Source organism: Muntiacus reevesi, chromosome X (genome assembly GCF_963930625.1).
Source record: "Muntiacus reevesi chromosome X, mMunRee1.1, whole genome shotgun sequence".
NCBI classification, from domain to species: domain Eukaryota; kingdom Metazoa; phylum Chordata; class Mammalia; order Artiodactyla; family Cervidae; genus Muntiacus; species Muntiacus reevesi.
This window is the reverse complement of record NC_089271.1, coordinates 99,899,462-99,916,491: the sequence shown is the minus strand read 5'-3', so window position 1 is coordinate 99,916,491 and position 17,030 is coordinate 99,899,462. Positions and strand designations below refer to the sequence as shown.

General features: G+C 45.7%; 1 protein-coding gene across 5 annotated transcripts in view; it reads left to right on the top strand.

Moving 5' to 3' along the window:
* MAMLD1 (mastermind like domain containing 1) overlaps positions 1-17,030 on the top strand; it is a 108,688-nt gene that overhangs the window by 70,521 nt on the left and 21,137 nt on the right. For 3 of the 5 annotated variants that reach the window (XM_065916378.1, XM_065916377.1, XM_065916380.1), the window contains exons 3-4: positions 1,002-2,678; positions 4,803-4,928. In XM_065916378.1, the coding sequence (XP_065772450.1) occupies positions 1,002-2,678; positions 4,803-4,928 (1,803 nt within the window). The remainder of the gene's footprint in view (positions 1-1,001; positions 2,679-4,802; positions 4,929-17,030) is intronic. The other 2 variants (XM_065916379.1, XM_065916382.1) reach the window with 1 other exon arrangement.

The following is a 17,030-nucleotide window of genomic DNA, read 5'->3' as shown; positions in this document are numbered from 1 at the left end:
AGAATATTGGAGTGGGTAGCCATTTCCTTCTCCAGGGGATCTTTCCGACCCAGGGATCGAACCCACATTTCCCCGCATTGCAGGTAGATTCTTTACCATCTGAGCCACCTGGGAAGCTTTATACATTTGAGGAGGGGATTACAAGTCATACCCATTAAAAACGATCAATATTTTTAAAAATACAGAGACTAGACTAAATGGAGTTGCCAGTCACCCTGGAGAGATGAGCACTCCACAGAGCTGCATGCACGTTCTTCCAGTGTGTGTCCTTGGAAGTGTTTGTGTATGCATGTGTACAGATGCATGGAGCCTTTCTACAGTGACTGTTTTGCACGTTATTATTCTCCAAAGAGTGTCTCTCAGACAGCCACCCAAAAGAACATGCCAGGTCTACTTCATTCCTCCAAAGCCTGTGCTGTAGCTAGTTTTCTCACTGGAACCTGATGCATGTAACCCAAGACAGGGAAGCAACCTAAAAAAGTTCAATATGTTCAATGTGTACCTCACGGTTTGATTTGTAAAAATCAGGCTGTCCGTACACAGGTGTGAATTGCAACTTTCTTAGCAATTTCTTTGACCACCAACGTCTGCCTGAAAATCCTGTGCATGACTTTCTGTACTGTTTGGTGCAGACAGCATAATGCTTCATTTGAAATCTAACAAGACAGGCTAAATGAAACAGCAACAAAAAAGCATCATGGTTCTAAAAATAGACTATATTATATAGTTTGTACAACTCTTTCTAAAACTGTTACGGAGAGCATAATGCTTCATCTGAAATCCAGCAAGACAGGCTAAATGAAATAGCAACAAAAAAGCATCATGGTTCTAAAAATAGACTATATTGTATAGTTTTCCCAACTGTAAGCCTTGAAACTGACACATCTGTTTTATTTTGTAAGTTTTCTGTCCAATAGCATTCATGTGCCAAACCTTTATAAACGCTCTCTTTCTCTCTCTCTTTCTCTTCTCTTCCCTCGGTCTCCTCTTTTCTCTTCCAGGCACAGAGAACCACTAAGCGGAGACAAGAAGGAGATTTCCAGCTTTCAAGCATGGGTGACGAGGGTTACCCTAATAAAATCAAGAGGCCATGCCTTGAGGATGTCACCCTTTCGATGGGCCCGGGTGCCCATCCCAGCACAGCCTGTGCACAGCTGCAAGTTCCTGCGTTACCTGTGAACCCTAGCTCTGCTGCGATGGCAGCCCCTGGCCATCCGTTACTACTGGACAATAGCCCCAGGAATGGCAGCGTCATGGGCCCACCATTTGCAGAGCCACCGACAGCAGAAATGGGAGTGAAAGACTCCTCTATTCCTTACTATGACAAAACCAACAACGCACCGGCTGTGGATCAGGAACTTCAAGATCTGCTGGAGGAGCTCACAGAAATTCAAGAATCTTCTCAGAGTGAGCTCGATCTTGAGAAAATCCTGGGGAGCAAGCCGGAAGAACCGCTGGTCTTACACCACCACCCACCGGCAACCTTAGGTGCGACTGCCAAGCCCACAGTTCAGATGCCACACTTGGAGAGCCTCAGTTCCAGCAAGGACTTTGCTTCGAGTTGCAGCCAGGTCACTGGGGTGTCGCTTCAGATCCCACCCTCCTCTGCGGGGCTCAACTATGCAGTTACGCCTGCCAGTAAGCAGATGGCCTCCCCAAGTTCCTCGACCGTGAAGGCCAAGAATCAAGCCCAGGCGACACTCTCAGCCGCCCTGCCGCCACTCCCAGTGTCTCAGTGGCATCATGCCCACCAGCTGAAAGCGCTGGCAGCCAGCAAGCAGGGCTCCAGTAAGAAGCAGCTGGGCCCCACCACCAGTTGGTCTGCCCTGCCTCCTCCCGGCCTCTCCCCGCCTTACCAGCCGGGGCCCGTGGTCTCACCACAGCCGCTGCCACCCTTCAGCCCTCAGGGGCTCATGGTGTCCTGTATGTCATCGAGCAGCCTGCCGGGGAGTACCCTCCAGGGCTCTCCCAACGCCTCACTGTCCAGTCTGGCGCCCAGCAGCAGCACCGTCGTCGGGCCGGCCAGGCCTTACGCGCCAGAGAAGTTCCCTAGCTCCACGCTCCAGCAGCCACCACCATTGAGCGAGCAGACCTCCATCCTTGCCAACCTGGTGTCCTCTACCATCAGACACCCTCAGGGGCACGAGATGTCTGCTCTGCCCACCAGCAACACGGGGCCGTTAACCCCCTATCGTCCAGAGACGCTGTCCAGCCCAGGCCTGCCCCAGCAGTCCTTCACTGCACAGTGCCCCCTGGTCCAGGGTGTCACCACCTCCACTCATCCGCTCTGCCAGCCGCAGCCACCAGCCAGTGCCATCTACAGGCCCCAAACCCCGAGCATGATCATGCAGCAGGGCCTGACCAGCCCCAGCCCAGGAGCCTCTGAGCCCTTTCCTTTTGGCCACACCAAGCCCTTGTCACATTTCATCTCTGAGCCAGGCCCCCAGAGGATGCCGTCAGTGCCCACCACATCTCGGCAGCCTGCCTTGCTCCACTACCTGCAGCAGCCCACGCCACCACCGGCCTCTTCTGCCACGGCCTCGTCCACGGCCACGGCCACCTTGCAGCTGCAGCAGCAGCCGGATCTTTCTTCACTCCTCCTGCATCATGTGACGCAGCAACCGCAGCGCTTTCAGCGGTCTCTGGCCTCGGATTCCATGCCTTCTCTGCCCAGACAGGTAAGCTGATCTCATCTCTGGTTTTGTCCCTTGGTTTTGGAAATAAAAACTGTGTTTCATGCTATTGAGAGCCGGCTTTGGAGGCAAATTCAGACTCTAGCTCTTTAGAGACTGGGCTTGACTCTGGAAAAGTCTATTTAAGTTGGCTTATTCTGCACAGTCAAAGCACAATATTAAAGAGGTCAAGGTTATGGTCTCACTTTCTGTGCAGGTCACTTAGCTTCCCTGGGAGAAAACTGCACCCAGAGGTGCTGCCAGGGGAAGGAACCAGGGCAGACAGGTTAGAATTGTACAGACCCACTTCCCCTGCACTGGGCCATGAGGCACGTTCCCTCACCCAGGACCAGTGAAGGCATCATAGGATGCAAGGAAATTGCTCTAAGCACTTAAATCTTGTCCCTGCTGACATAAGGCTGCAAACCGGGCCTTCTAGAAGTGCCACAGCAAATATCTGCTGGGCAGTGTGCTGTTTGTTGACCCCTGCACCAGATGCTGAGGCAGGTTCTAAATGATAAGGTCGGAGATGTGTCAAGTAGTTATTCTTACGTCTCCATTTTACAGACGAAGAAACTGAGGCTCAGAGCATTGAAACGACTCGCCCAGAGTCACACAGTTAGCAAGGGGCCGAGCAGGAACTTGAAGGCAGGCAATCTTGCCCCAGAGCCTGTGCTTTTCTCAATACTCCTGTGACTTCCCTTTCTTCTCCTGCAATCTTTTCAATCACTCTCTTCACCTACTTCTCGCCAGGTAATATCTATCACAGTTTCCATTTTTCATGCTGTGATCCTTGTCTGTGTTAGTTATCTATGGCCACATAACAAATTGGCCTGAAACAATCACTTTTAGGCAGCACACATGTACTATTTAATACTTCACAGTTTCTGTGGGCTGGGGATCCTGGCACGGCTTAGCAGGCCTTCTGGCCCCATGTCTCTCACAAGGCTGCGGTCATCTCAGGGCTCAACTGGGGAGGACTAGCTTCAAAACTCACTGTGTGGTTGTTGGCAGGAAACAGTTCCTTATGGGTTGTTGGACTGAGGCCTCTGTTCTTCATGAGCTTTTGGCCCAAGGCCTCCCTTGGTTCCTTGCCACATGGGCCTCTTCGCAGAGCTTCTCCTAACGTGATAGCCAGCTTCATCAGAGTGAGCAAGAGAGAATATGCCAGCAAGAGAGAATATGCCAGCTAGAGAGGTTGAGGGGAGGTTGCCAGTGAGTCAAAAGTCCCAGTCTGTATAACCTAGTCTGGAAAGTGACATTGCATCATGTGTGCAGCATTCTGTTCATTAGACTTGAGCATAAAGTGGTGAATACTAGTGGGGGATCACAGGGTAGTGAGGGTACCAGGAAGCAGGGATTGATCAGTGGGAGCCACATCAGGTGTCTCCCTGCCCTGGCTCCTGTCTTCATGCTTCCTCTTTACCATTGCTCTCTTGATCTTTGTTCAAACTCATACAGTTTTCCCAATAAACCATCTTAAACTGGTTGCCCCAATAAACCATCCATTTCTCTAAGCATAACCTTGCTATAAGACAGACCTGATCATGTTCACATTTGCTCAGAAAATTTTGGAGGCCCATCAACTGGCTCCATCTATCTCCTTAGACTGGTATCCTTCAGATCTTTAAGTGCTTACAACTCCTGGCCCACTCTGTGTTCTTGGCCTTAACTCCCACCATTGCCTGTGTCTAGCCTTCCCTGCCCACCTTTCCTTTCCTGTCCACCTTTCCTTTCCTGCCCCACTCTTACAACTCCTGAGGCTCAGGCACCATTCCCCCTGCCAGAAAGCTTTCCTCAAGTTTTCGCCCAGGACTTTGGTCTCCCACCCTGCCTGTTTCTTCTGTAGAAAAGCTGAGGAGGTGGCCATAAAGTTCTAGGCTTGGGTAGCCCGAGGGATACTCCTGGGGGAAACTGACCTCTTTTCTAAGGGCTCTGGGTGACCGTGGCCATGACAGTACCAGGAGGAGAGAGACCATGTCTTTTTCATCCAGGTCTCATGAAGCCTCACGAGCCACGTGCTCCACACCAGGGGTCAGTCTTTCGATGGGTGCACTCGTGGGGGTGGCCAGGGTGAGCGGCCAGCCCTTGTCCACAGTTCAGGAGCACTTAGGTTTGATTTTGTTATAGGCATGTTGTCAACTGTTCTCGTGGACTTCCGTGGCTGGCTCGATGGAGCACCAGCTGAATCAGCAGTGGAACCCTTACCCTATCAGGCAGGATCCTCAGCCTGGAGCCGTGTCACCATCTAAGATTGTGAGCTTTTTTGGTTTCTTTTGTTTTCAGTGGGGAGTGTTTGTAGTCTGACTGTATTGTCTTAGAGCCAGAGCAGCTGGCTCAGAGAGAGAATCTTTAATGTTCAGGGTCTTGAAAATCCACCCCCCCACCCCACCCACAGCTGATTCCCTAGGTGGGGCTGGGGAAAGGCTTGGGAGAAGGAGCACGTGGCTGAGCTTCCCGAGGCTAGGAGGGACACCCATGACCTCTGCCAAGCCCAAGGGGCTACAACCACTGCCAGGGGCCGCCTTCTGGGCCCCTGCTTCCTGGGGCTGAGCGTGTTACCCAGTTCTTCCCTCCCGTTTCTCCTCATGGTCCTCAGAGGTAGAGGCTGTTAGCATTTCCTTTAAAGCTGAGAAAACTGAGGCACAGAGAAGTCCCCAGAGTTGCCCGCAGTCACACAGCCAGTCAGGGTGAGAGCAGGGAGTGGGGCTGCAGAGGCCACTCTCGTAACCCTGGCAGGGCCTGGTCTCTCCTGCCTGACCCTCTTCACTTCTGCCTTGTCCACCAAGCGGGCGTGATGATAGGTTGTTAGAGGAGTAAATGTGTTCATTCAGTGCACCTCAAGTACTGCCAACAGACGCTTGCTGTCACTATGACCATCTCCTAGGCCTGAGTCTCCAGATCTGGTTCTCTTTGTGAGGCTATGTTCCTTCTTGTGGTCTTTCCACATTGAATTAGAGTCCTAAGAATTCAGTGCTGGTCCTGTGAGCAGGAGAAGCTGGGAGAAAGGAAGAGGTGAGTGTTTAGCATGGTCACCTGTAGGACGGACAAGAAGTCCATGCTTCTTGCTCCCACCATGGTGGACTTGGCCACGCTTTACTACCACCCAAGCCAACCCTCAGAAAACACTCCTGTCCTCCTCTTTGGCGTTGACTAGCTCATCACACCTCTGTGGGTGGTAGCAGGAAGACTGGGCATTCATTTTTATCCAGACCATAGTTGCCTTAAAGAATAGTTTCTAAATGGAATGTGAGAAAGCAACTCTCGAGTCAGCAGAAATGCCAAATCCAGTTGTTGATAGGAAAGCGTTCTTATTTGCAGACTAGTCTCGCTCAATTTGGGGGATTCCACTTTACCAGCTAAGTTAGTGATCCAATTTCAATGGACTGCTTGCTTGCACTGGGGGTAAAAAGTAAATGCCATCTGGTGTCAGGGCAGCGGATAAGCATGGCAGAGGCACTGGAGATAGTCGGACTGGGTTTCCAGTCCAGACACCATCACTGTGTGGACAGTGTGCCAGGAGCAATGTCACTTAAGCCCTCTGAGCCTCAGCTGTACCTGGCCAAAGGGCTGGGCTTCATTTTGATGACCTTGGAATATAGGAGATGCTGAACCAAGCATGCTCGAGGTGCAGCCTGGCCCACACTTTCAGCTCAGCAGGGCCAGCCCAGGCTCCCAGACTTGGGTCTCGGAGCCCTGGAATCAGATGCATTTCTAAAATCAGAAATTTAGGGACTTAAGAAAGGCAATATGCTGCATATGCCAAATATCACACAACCCTCTGGTGGAATCTGGGGGAGCATTTTATTATTTTTGCAAAGAAATAAGAATATTTAACCAAGCCCGGGTCAAGTTTTGCTCCCAAATAAATTTTGGCACCAAATTTACAAAAACAGAATAAGCTTTCAGAGCTTTTAGCCTTGAAATTACAGATAAGGGATGTGGACCTACGATTTCTAAGGGAAGGGACTTTGGAGTCAAGACACATAGCCCTGGTTTGTTGAATTCTAAATCTCCTCACTGCATTCCCCACCCTACTCCCAAGGCTGGGTGATTTCTCTGTTTTTAACCGAAGTGAAGCAAAATGAAATTTGTTTCCATAATTGTATGCTCCTTCTCACTGAAAACTATTGAAGATGCCTTAGGGCACTGTGAAAATCGGGGTTAGGACTTCAGTTTTAGCATCAAACCACTGGAGGATGGCACTAACATTTACTCAAAGGCAAAACAGTTCTGTCCAGGAGATGGAAGTTGTGCTCTGGAAGACTCAGAGTGGCAAGAGGCAGCAGGAGCACCCTGGGTAGACATGGGCTTGCAGAGCTGGATGGGTAGCATCTCAGGGAGAAGGGATGTAGATCATGGCCAGTTGGAATAAGAACAAAATGCCTGAAATCTGATCTTGAGGCAGGCTGAGGCAACCAAGTGGAAGGGGGCAGCTGCAGAGAAATAGACCACAGAGGCCGTGATATAGTTTGTACAGATTTTGAGAGGGGACCCAAGCCTGCCTTGGCGAAAGCTAGACAAGCCCTTGCCTGGGTCTGTTATGCTTTCTGCCTTTAACTCCAAGCTGCACATCTCTGGTGCTCAGGCAGTGGTGAGCCCCCAGAAGTGGTAGAGTCCATGGGCTCATGAGAAGAACTGCCATCCGCCCTCCTAGAGGGGCTAGGCCTGGGTGGGGGCTCGCACCTCGGTCTGAAATGGGACCTAGAGGAAGCTCTCTTGCTACCCTCACTTGTGGGTCCCTCTTGTCCTTGGAATGAGACAACTCAGAGCCAGGAATATCATGTCCTTGACCCTTGGGTCTTGGCAGAAGGTGAACCAGGGGCTGGGCTTGAGGCCTGAATGACTGGGATCCAAATCCTGGCTCTGCCACTTCTTTGTTTGGCCTGCTCTGTCCCTTTTCTGGGCCTCAGTCTCCCCATCTGTGAAATGGAGATGCTAGTATACCTATCGAATGGGGTTTCTGGGAGTGTTCAATGCCATGAGGTCAGCATGCTCGGCCCGGGCCTGGCACCCGATCATGCTCTGCTGACGTTAGCTCTGCTGTTGAAAGTTCTGGAAACTAAGAATACCTCTCTGGCTTCAGGGGTGGGTACTGTCTTGCAGAGGAGGGGTGGGGAGTGCCCTCCCAGTGTGGGTGTCAGAGAGGACATTTACCAGGTGGCTGAGGAGCAGCCAAGGGGTGGACACAGACTGGTGACCCCACAAAGGAGCAGAGCAGCTTCCTGAGCACCCTGACCAGTGGGGAGGGGACAGTGCTGGCCCTTCTACCTCCAAGCAGAGATGGCAGGAATGCTGGGAGCCAGGCAGGGGTGGCACCATCCCCACGTGGGTGCTGAGTAACAAAGGGACCACAGGATGACTTTAGGCGAGCAGAGGAGGAGTCAGAAGTGCCCGTTTCTGCCTGCACCAGCTGGGCCCCAATCCTGCCGTCTGTCGCGGCCCAGGGGCCACCTGCAGCATCTAGACGCTGAGGGCCCACTGCTGATAAGCTGACAGAATGGGAAGTACCCATTAGGTACACCCATTAAGTACCTTCAGGATGGGAAGGTGAGTAAGGGCCAGCATTGCACTGCGAACGAAAATCTTTCCCTTCACCCTGTGACTGCCCACTGAAAACCAAAATTATAAAACCAGGTTAGTTAGACCGAGAGAATTCCCTACTCTTGTCAAAGTGACAGCGACTCTATATTCCACTGGAGGCAGGTGGTCAGAGAGATGGCAGCGAGTGAGTCTGCTCCTAGCCTGTATGTCGTTCATGACCCTCTAAAAGCACGTGACCACTACCTTGCCAAAATACCTGACCCCATTGGAATCAGATGTACCAAACATTGTCGAGGAAGGGCCTATGACCTTGAGCTTGAAGTCTTTTTTTTTTTTCACCTGCTTCCATTAATTCTGCCGTTTTGAGGCTAAGAGGCAGGACAACACCCCCCGTGTTAGGAGAAGAGTTTCTCTGCATTTGTCTCTTACTAATTCTGGTGAAAAGCATCATAGATTTTGTTTCAAGGGTTAATCCTGCTGAAAAGCAAGAGGGAGGCCTCTGGGGGAAGCTTTGGGCTGCAGTGAACAAGGAGCTGGGCATGCAAGTCAGATTTCAAAGAGCCCCTGGGTCGGAGCCGGGCCTCACCTTGCATGCACCTTCTCTACCAGAGATAAGAATGTGTGACTGAATAAGCATCTTTATTTTGTATTTAAGCACAATTGTATGTACAAGCTTAGTGTTTCCTTCCTTTTAAAAAATTGGACAGCAAAGAACTGTTTAGTTTGGGGAAATGCTTTTTAGCTGCTTTTGGAGGAAATAAAATTAGACACAGTGTAATATAGATTTTGATAATTTAGGGACTGACATCTCCATGTTGAACAAATTTTGTTTTAACCACTCTAGATTGCCAGGAAATGAAAGTCCATTTTGGAAAACACTCAGAATTTGGTACTACTGTTATCACAAATTGCATTGTTTTTTCAGTTTCTTTTTTGATTTCTAAGTACCATTAATGGTCTTCCATCTCAAAGCACACCTCACAGGTCCTTTTATTTTAAAATTAATTAATTTATTTTAATTGGAGGCTAATTACTTTACCAATATCGTAGTGGTTTTTGCCATATTATTGACATGAATCAACCATGGGTGTACATGTGTTCTCCATCCTGAACCCCCCTCCCACCTCTCACACCACCCCATCCCTCAGGGTTGTCACAGGGCACTGACTTTGAGTGCCCTGTTTCATGCATTGAACTTGGACTGATGATCTATTTCACATATGGTAATACATATGTTTCAATGCTAGTCTCTCAAATCATCCTGCCCTCGCCTTCTCCCACAGAGTCCAAAAGTCTGTTCTTTATATCTGTGTCTCTTTTGCTGTCTCACATAGAGGGTCATCTTTACCATCTTTCTAAATTCCATGTATATGCATTAATATACCGTATTGGTGTTTTACTTTTTGACTTACTTCACTCTGAATAATAGGCTCCAGTTTCATCCACTTCATTAGAACTGATTCAAATGTGTTCTTTTTAATAGCTGAATAATATTCCATTGTGTATATGTACCACTGCTTTCTTATCCATTCATCTGCTGATGGACATCTAGGTTGTTTCCATGTCCTGGCTATTGTAAACAGTGCTGCGATGAACATTGGGGTCCATGTGTCTCTTTCAATTCTGGTTTCCTCGGCATGTATGCCCAGCAGTGGGATTGCTGGGTCATGTGGCAGTTCTATTTCCAGTTTTTTAAGGAATCTCCACACTGTTCTCCATAGTGGCTGTACTAGTTTGCATTCCCACCAACAGTGTAAGAGGGTTCCCTTTTCTGCACACCCTCTCCAGCATTTATTTATAGACTTTTTGATGGCAGCCATTCTGACCAGAGTGAGATGGTACCTCACTGTGGTTTTGATTTGCATTTCTCTGATAATAAGTGATGTTGAGCATCTTTTCATGTGTTAGTTACCCATCTGTATGTCTTCTTTGGAGAAATGTCTGTTTAGTTCTTTGGCCCATTTTTTGATTAGGTCATATATTTTTCTGGAATTGAGCTGCATGAGCTGCTTGTATATTTTTGAGATTAATTCTTTGTCAGTTGCTTCATTTGCTATTATTTTCTCCCATTCTGAAGGCTCTTTTCACCTTGCTTATAGTTTCTTTTGTTGTGCAAAAGCTTTTCAGTTTCATTAGGTCCCATTTGTTTATTTTTGCTTTTATTTCCATTACTCTGGGAGGTGGGTCATAGAGGATCCTGCTGTGATTTATGTCAGAGAATGTTTTACCTATGTTTTCCTCTAGGAGTTTTATAGTTTCTGGTCTTACATTTAGATCTTTAATCCATTTTGAGTTTATATTTGTGTATGGTGTTAGAAAGTGTTCTAGTTTCCTTCTTTTACAAGTGGTTGACCAGTTTTCCCAGCACCACTTGTTAAAAGAGATTGCCTTTTCTCCATTGTATATCCTTGCCTCCTTTGTCAAAGATAAGGCATCCATAGGTGTGTGGATTTATCTCTGGGCTTTCTATTTTGTTCCACTGATCTATATTTCTGTCTTTGTGCCAGTACCATACTGTCTTGATGACTGTGGCTTTGTAGGAGAGCCTGAAGTCAGGCAAGTTGATTCCTCCAGTCCCATTCTTCTTTCTCAAGATTTCTTTGGCTATTCGAGGTTTTTTGTATTTCCATACAAATTGTGAAATTATTTCTTCTATTTCTCTGAAAAATACCATTGGTAGCTTGATAGGGATTGCATTGAATCTATAGATTGCTTTGGATAGTATACTCATTTTCACTATATTGATTCGTCCAATCCATGAACAGGGTGTATTTCTCTATCTATTTGTGTAATCTTTGATTTCTTTCATCAGTGTTTTATAGTTTTCTGTATATATACGTCTTTTGTTTCTTCAGGTAGATTTATTCCTAAGTATTTTATTCTCTTCATTGCAATGGTGAATGGAATTGTTTCCTTAATTTCTCTTTCTGTTTTCTCAGTGTTAGTGTATAGGAATGCAAGGGATTTCTGTGTGTTAATTTTATATGCTGCAACTTTACTGTATTCATTGGATTAGCTCTAGTAATTTTCTGGTGGTGTTTTTAGGGTTTGTTGTGTAGAGGATCATGTCATCTGCAAACAGTGAGAGTTTTACTTCTTGTTTTCCAGTCTGGATTCCTTCTATTTCTTTTTCTTCTCTGATTGCTGTGGCAAAAACTTCCAAAACTATGTTGAATAGTAGTGGTGAGAGTGGTCACCCTTGTCTTATTCCTGACTTTAGGGGAAATGCTTTCAATTTTTCACCATCGAGGATAATGTTTGCTGTGGGTTTATCATATATGGCTTTTATTGTGTTGAGGTATGTTCCTTCTATGCCTGCTTTCTGGAGGGTTATCATAAATGGATGTTGAATTTTGTCAAAGCTTTCTCTGCATCTATTGAGATAATCATATGGTTTTTATTTTTCAGTTTGTTAATATGATGTGTATCACATTGATTGACTTGTGAATATTGAAGAATCCTTGCATCCCTGGGATAAAGTCCACTTGGTCATGATGTATGATCTTTTTAATAAGTTGTTGGATTCTGTTTGCTAGAATATTGTTGAGGATTTTTGCATCTATGTTCATCAGTGATATTAACCTGTAGTTTTCTTTTTTTGTGGCATCTTTGTCTGGTTTTGGTATTAGGGTCACGGTGGCCTCATAGAATGAATTTGGCAGTTTACCTTCCCCTGCAATTTTCTGGAAGAGTTTGAGTAAGATAGGTATTAACTCTTCTCTAAATTTTTGGTAGAATTCACCTGTGAAGCCATCTGGTCCTGGGCTTTTTCTTTGCTGAAAGATTTCTGATTACAGTTTCGATTTCTGTGCTTGTGATGGGTCTGTTAAGATTTTTTATTTCTTCCTGGTTCAGTTTTGGAAAGTTATACTTTTCTAAGAATTTGTCCATTTCTTCCAAGTTGTCCATTTTATTGGCATATAGTTGCTGATAGTAGTCTTTTATGATCCTTTGTATTTTTGTGTTGTCTGTTGTGATTTCTCCCCATTTTCATCTCTAATTTTGTTGATTTGATTCTTCTCCCTTTTTATCTTGATGAGTCTGGCTACTGGTTTGTCTATTTTATTTATCTCCCCAAAGTACCAGCTTTTAGTTTTACTGATTTTTGCTATAGTCTCTTTTGTTTCTTTTTCATTTATTTCTGCCCTAATTTTTATGATTTCTTTTCCTTCTGCTAATCCTGGGGTTCTTCATTTCTTCTTTTTCTAGTTGCTTCAGGTATAAAATTCAGTTATTTATTTGATTTTTCTCTTATTTCTTGAGGTAAGCTTGTTTGCTATGAACCTTCCCCTTAGCACTGCTTTTACTGAATCCCATAGGTTTAGGTTGTTGTGTTTTCATTAGTTTCTATGCATATTTTGATTTCCTTTTTTATTTCTTCCGTGATTTGTTGGCTATTCAGCAGCATGTTGTTTAGCCTCCATATGTTTGTATTTTTAGTAGTTTTTTTCCCTGTAGTTGACATCTAATCTTACCGCATTTTGATCAGAAAAGATGCTTGGAATGATTTCAATTTTTTTGAATTTACCAAGGCTAGATTATATGGCCCAGGATGTGATCCATCCTGGAGAAGGTTCCATTTGCATTTGAGAAAAAGGTGAAATTCTTTGTTTTGGAGCTAAATGCCCTATAGATATCAATTAGGTATAACTGGTCCATTGTATCATTTAAAGTTTGTGTTTCCTTGCTAATTTTCTGTTTAGTTGATCTATCCATAGGTGTGAGTGGGGTATTAAAGTCTCCCACTATTATTGTGTTACTGGTAATTTCCCCTTTCATACTTGTTAGCATTTGCCTTACATACTGCAGTGCTCCTATGTTGGATGCATATATATTATAACTGTTATATCTTCTTGGATTGATCTTATGTAGTGTCCTTCTTTGTCTCTTTTCATGGCCTTTATTTCAAAGTCTATTTTAGGTAATATGAGTATTGCTACTCCTGCTTTCTTTTGGTCTCCATTTGCATGAAGTTTCTTTTAAGTCTGTATGTGTCCCTTGGTTTGAGCTGGGTCTCTTGTAGACAGCATATATAGGGGTCTTGTTTTTTTATCCATTCAACCAGTCTTTGTCTTTTGGTTAGGGTATTCAACCCGTTTACGTTTAAGGTAATTATTGATAAGTATGATCCCGTTGCCAAAAGCAGAAGTTGTAAATTGTTACCTATCAAGTGCTAACCTTTTAAACATCAAGCTTCTTTTCTCTGGGAACCTGGAGAATGAGTGAGACATCACATTGCAATGAGGCATCATTACATTTTGCCCCTGGAGTAATCATTACTCAGTGAGGTCAACACCAGAATTTACAGGAATGCAAACCGCACCCCCCTTCCAGTTCTGATGCCTCTTTAATGGTGCTCATTAGCCTTAATTTTTAATTGCTTAACAGTTGACTCATGAAAGCTAGAAAGGCAACAATATTCAGAAACCTCCTGTGATGTTGCTGTTTGGCTTTTTGTTTGTTCATTTTCTCTTAACATACCTGAAAAGAAGTGAATTCAACTGAAGTCAGAGTCCCCCAAATTAGGTGTTTTAAAAGTGAAGTATATAATTTTTTAAAAGTAAGTTTCATTGAAATACCTGTGTATTTGTCACTGTAGAGCAAGGAAAGGAATCTGATTTCAGTTTTAAAAGAGTCATAAAGAGGACAGAAAGAAGTCATTGGGTTGTCTTCCTTTAAACTGTAACTCCTTATGAATTCTATTAATACAAACCCAAAATATAGACCACCTCACAGAAAGGCCGTCCACTTCCACACCTAAAATGGATTTGAAAGTGAAGTGGTCAGCTAATGTTATGACCAAAAATGAAAAGTTTGCAAAATAGAAAAACTATCTAGGGCAGATGGTGAGTCACAGTGGATTGGCCTCATTCAGCTGTGGCCCTAATGCCTATAGCCAGCATTGTCACTGAGGGCAGGATGGCACCAGAGGAGCATTGTGGGTCAGAGGTGTGACCCAGCGGGTGAGCAAAGGATGTGCCTAAGGGGCTCTGCTGCATCACTGTCCCTCCTTCCTGTGCCCTCCCCAGCTTCCCTCTCTCAAATCCATTAATGGCCCCATAGCCATTAATAGCTGTTTCCATCGCCCCAGCTTTATGGAAACCTCTCCTGAGTCTGTTTGTACTTTGAGCCTCTTCTGTCCTTTAAGAGTTGTCAAATCCCACAACCTGGGCCCACGGGGCAAAGAGATGTTGTGTATATGGTCCAGCCTGGCAGCTTCGAGTGTGAAGGGGGCACCAGATGGCAGAACACTGCCTGCAGTGAACCCAGCCTGCCCCTGCCCCACCCCACCCCCAGAGAAAGAGTTTCTGCTGTTCCAAAGGAATCAGTCAGAAAAGTTTAGGTTTTGATTTGATCTTATGAATTATGCCCACAATGACAAGCACTGCTTTGTTGTTGGATGTCGGCTTCTCTTGTTAGCCCCTCCCTTCCAAAGCAGTGAGGTTATTGAAAGCTAAAAGCAATATAAAGGTCCAAAGAGATCACATCTCCACCCCAGGCCCACGTGCATGGCAGTCCTGAGCACCCATGCAGTGCCCTGAGCAGTCTTCCTTGGCTCCTGACTCCCAATGGAATAATAGCTTCTAAGACTGAGGGTGGCATATCTCCATTTCTTCCATCCTTTGGTCCTCTCCCAATGTTAACTGAGTTTTGTGTTAGATTAGAAATTGGACCATGGCTCACACACAGCTGATAGACCTTGACTCAGTGATGGAATGCTAGATGCACAGGAAAAAAGGAAGTGGGCTGTCCAAGAGATGCTCACAAAGGCCTGAGAGATGCATAACCGTACATCAGAAATTACTCCAACGCTTGCTTTGCTTTGGAGCTTTGGAGTTGAAGCTAAACATGCAGGTTCTGTCTGACCTTTTCCTCCTGTTGCGTGCTACCATATTTGACCAGTTTTGAGCAGAGTTGTGGAGACCCAGAGTTCTCTACAGGTTCATATCTGGGTAGCATGTGAAGACTATTTGCCAAGCCAGCCAATTCAGAAGGCCAGTAGATGAATGGCAAATACTCCTTATTTGCCATTTTGAGTAATGATCATTTATTTCCACGTGACAAGGCTTTGGAAAGTGTGGGAGGTCCCCAACCTTCCTTGAGTGGGAATAAGTAGGGGCAACTCCATGACATTTCCCTCTACCAGGCAACACTTTCAAAGCTGAGTGCTCAAAAATGCTAACAGGCAAAGCTCTCAAATAGCGCTTTCTGGTTTCATGTTGTCAAAAACAAAATCTTGACACCCATTAGGGTGGCTATTATATCCTTTGTGGAAATGATCTTAATGGGCTTTCGTTTTGATTTCTTTTTGTCATTTGACAGCTATATTGTTAGCTTCTTTTATTTTCTTGATTCACTTTTTATTTATAAGTGTCTTCCTTAGTAGAATAATTACATCACAGAAATTCCTTCCTGTCACCCTCCAGAAAGATTTCCTGATCCCAACTCTTGCTGTGTTTAGCTGTTAGAGTTTGGGATTGGTACAGATCAGAGAAGCAGAACCAGGTGGAAAAGGGCAGCCTCTGGCAATGGCCTTGACCCTGTCAATTCCCTCAGAACTCATAGAGATCCAGCATCTTACAGATCTGCTCTGCCTGGCTCTTTCTTCTGCCACCAATGGTCAGTATCACTCTTTCAAGCTCTGTAGTTACCCCACCAATCATATTGGACCAGGGACTGAGAAAGAGAATGAACCCTCCTCCTAGAGCCATCAGCATCTAAGTCAACAACACCTCTTACAGGCTTTTAATTTTTTGTGTATGGCTATTACCCCTGAAATCAAAGTTCGACTTTCTGGTATGTTCTTGGACTTTTTAAGGGATTTAAAAATTTAGTCGTTCAGTGCCAATAATTGCTTTTTAGGACGTAGCACTGCTTATTTACTATAGATGAGTTCCAGTTTAGATTGTCAATTATTTTCATCACAGAAACCCACAATGTACAATACATATTCGAGTTTGCATCAGAATTGATTTTGATCCAGGAATTCTTAATGTTGTTAAGATAGATTATTGCTACTAAAATGTAGGTCACATGCAACTAATGCAAAATAAAGTATTTAAAAGCTTGAGTACCACACTTGAGATGTGAGTGAAGCACCCAAGATTGCAATTTTGGGATCTGCATTCAGTGTGTTTGCTGGATCATGTTGTACAGACAGCTGAGGGATGCTGGAATTTTCTTTAGATGAACTGGTGTGTGGATAAAGAAAGATGACACAAGGCTGAGTCGGGTTCCACAGGCTTCGTTGTTAGAGATGAGCTGTCCCCCAGGGCATAATGCAGACCTCGTGAAGGGCAGAGGGGCCAAGCTAGTGCTTAGGATATACTGAGTCGCAAGTCACAGGAAATGATAAAGGGACCTGACTGAGTCCTATAAGTGCAAGTCCAGCACTTGGGCAGACTTCAGTAGTGTCCCCAGAGATGCTATTTCCTGCCTGCTGCCTCTCTGGCCTTCTGGAGCATTGGCTTCGTCCTGAGGCCAGCTCCCCCTTGTGGGCACACAGGTAGCCCTCAGCAAGTCCAGGAGCTACAAGCTCCCTCCTGCCAAGAGAGAGTTGCTTCTAGAAGCCTTGTCAGAAGAGCACAGAAGCATCTTTCCCAGAAAGTCCCTGGTACCTCAGGCACAGTGGCCTGTATTGGTCCCATATCCACTATGCTGCTTCTTCGTGTAAGTGGCTCTCAATGGCTCTCCAACCCTGGGTGGAGCCATATTCCCAAAGCCCTCGTTCAGTGTAGGGCAAGTTGGGCTGCCTGAAGGGATACTGCAGAGAATAGGAGGACTAGGTGCTGGCCAAGTCACTGTATTTATACC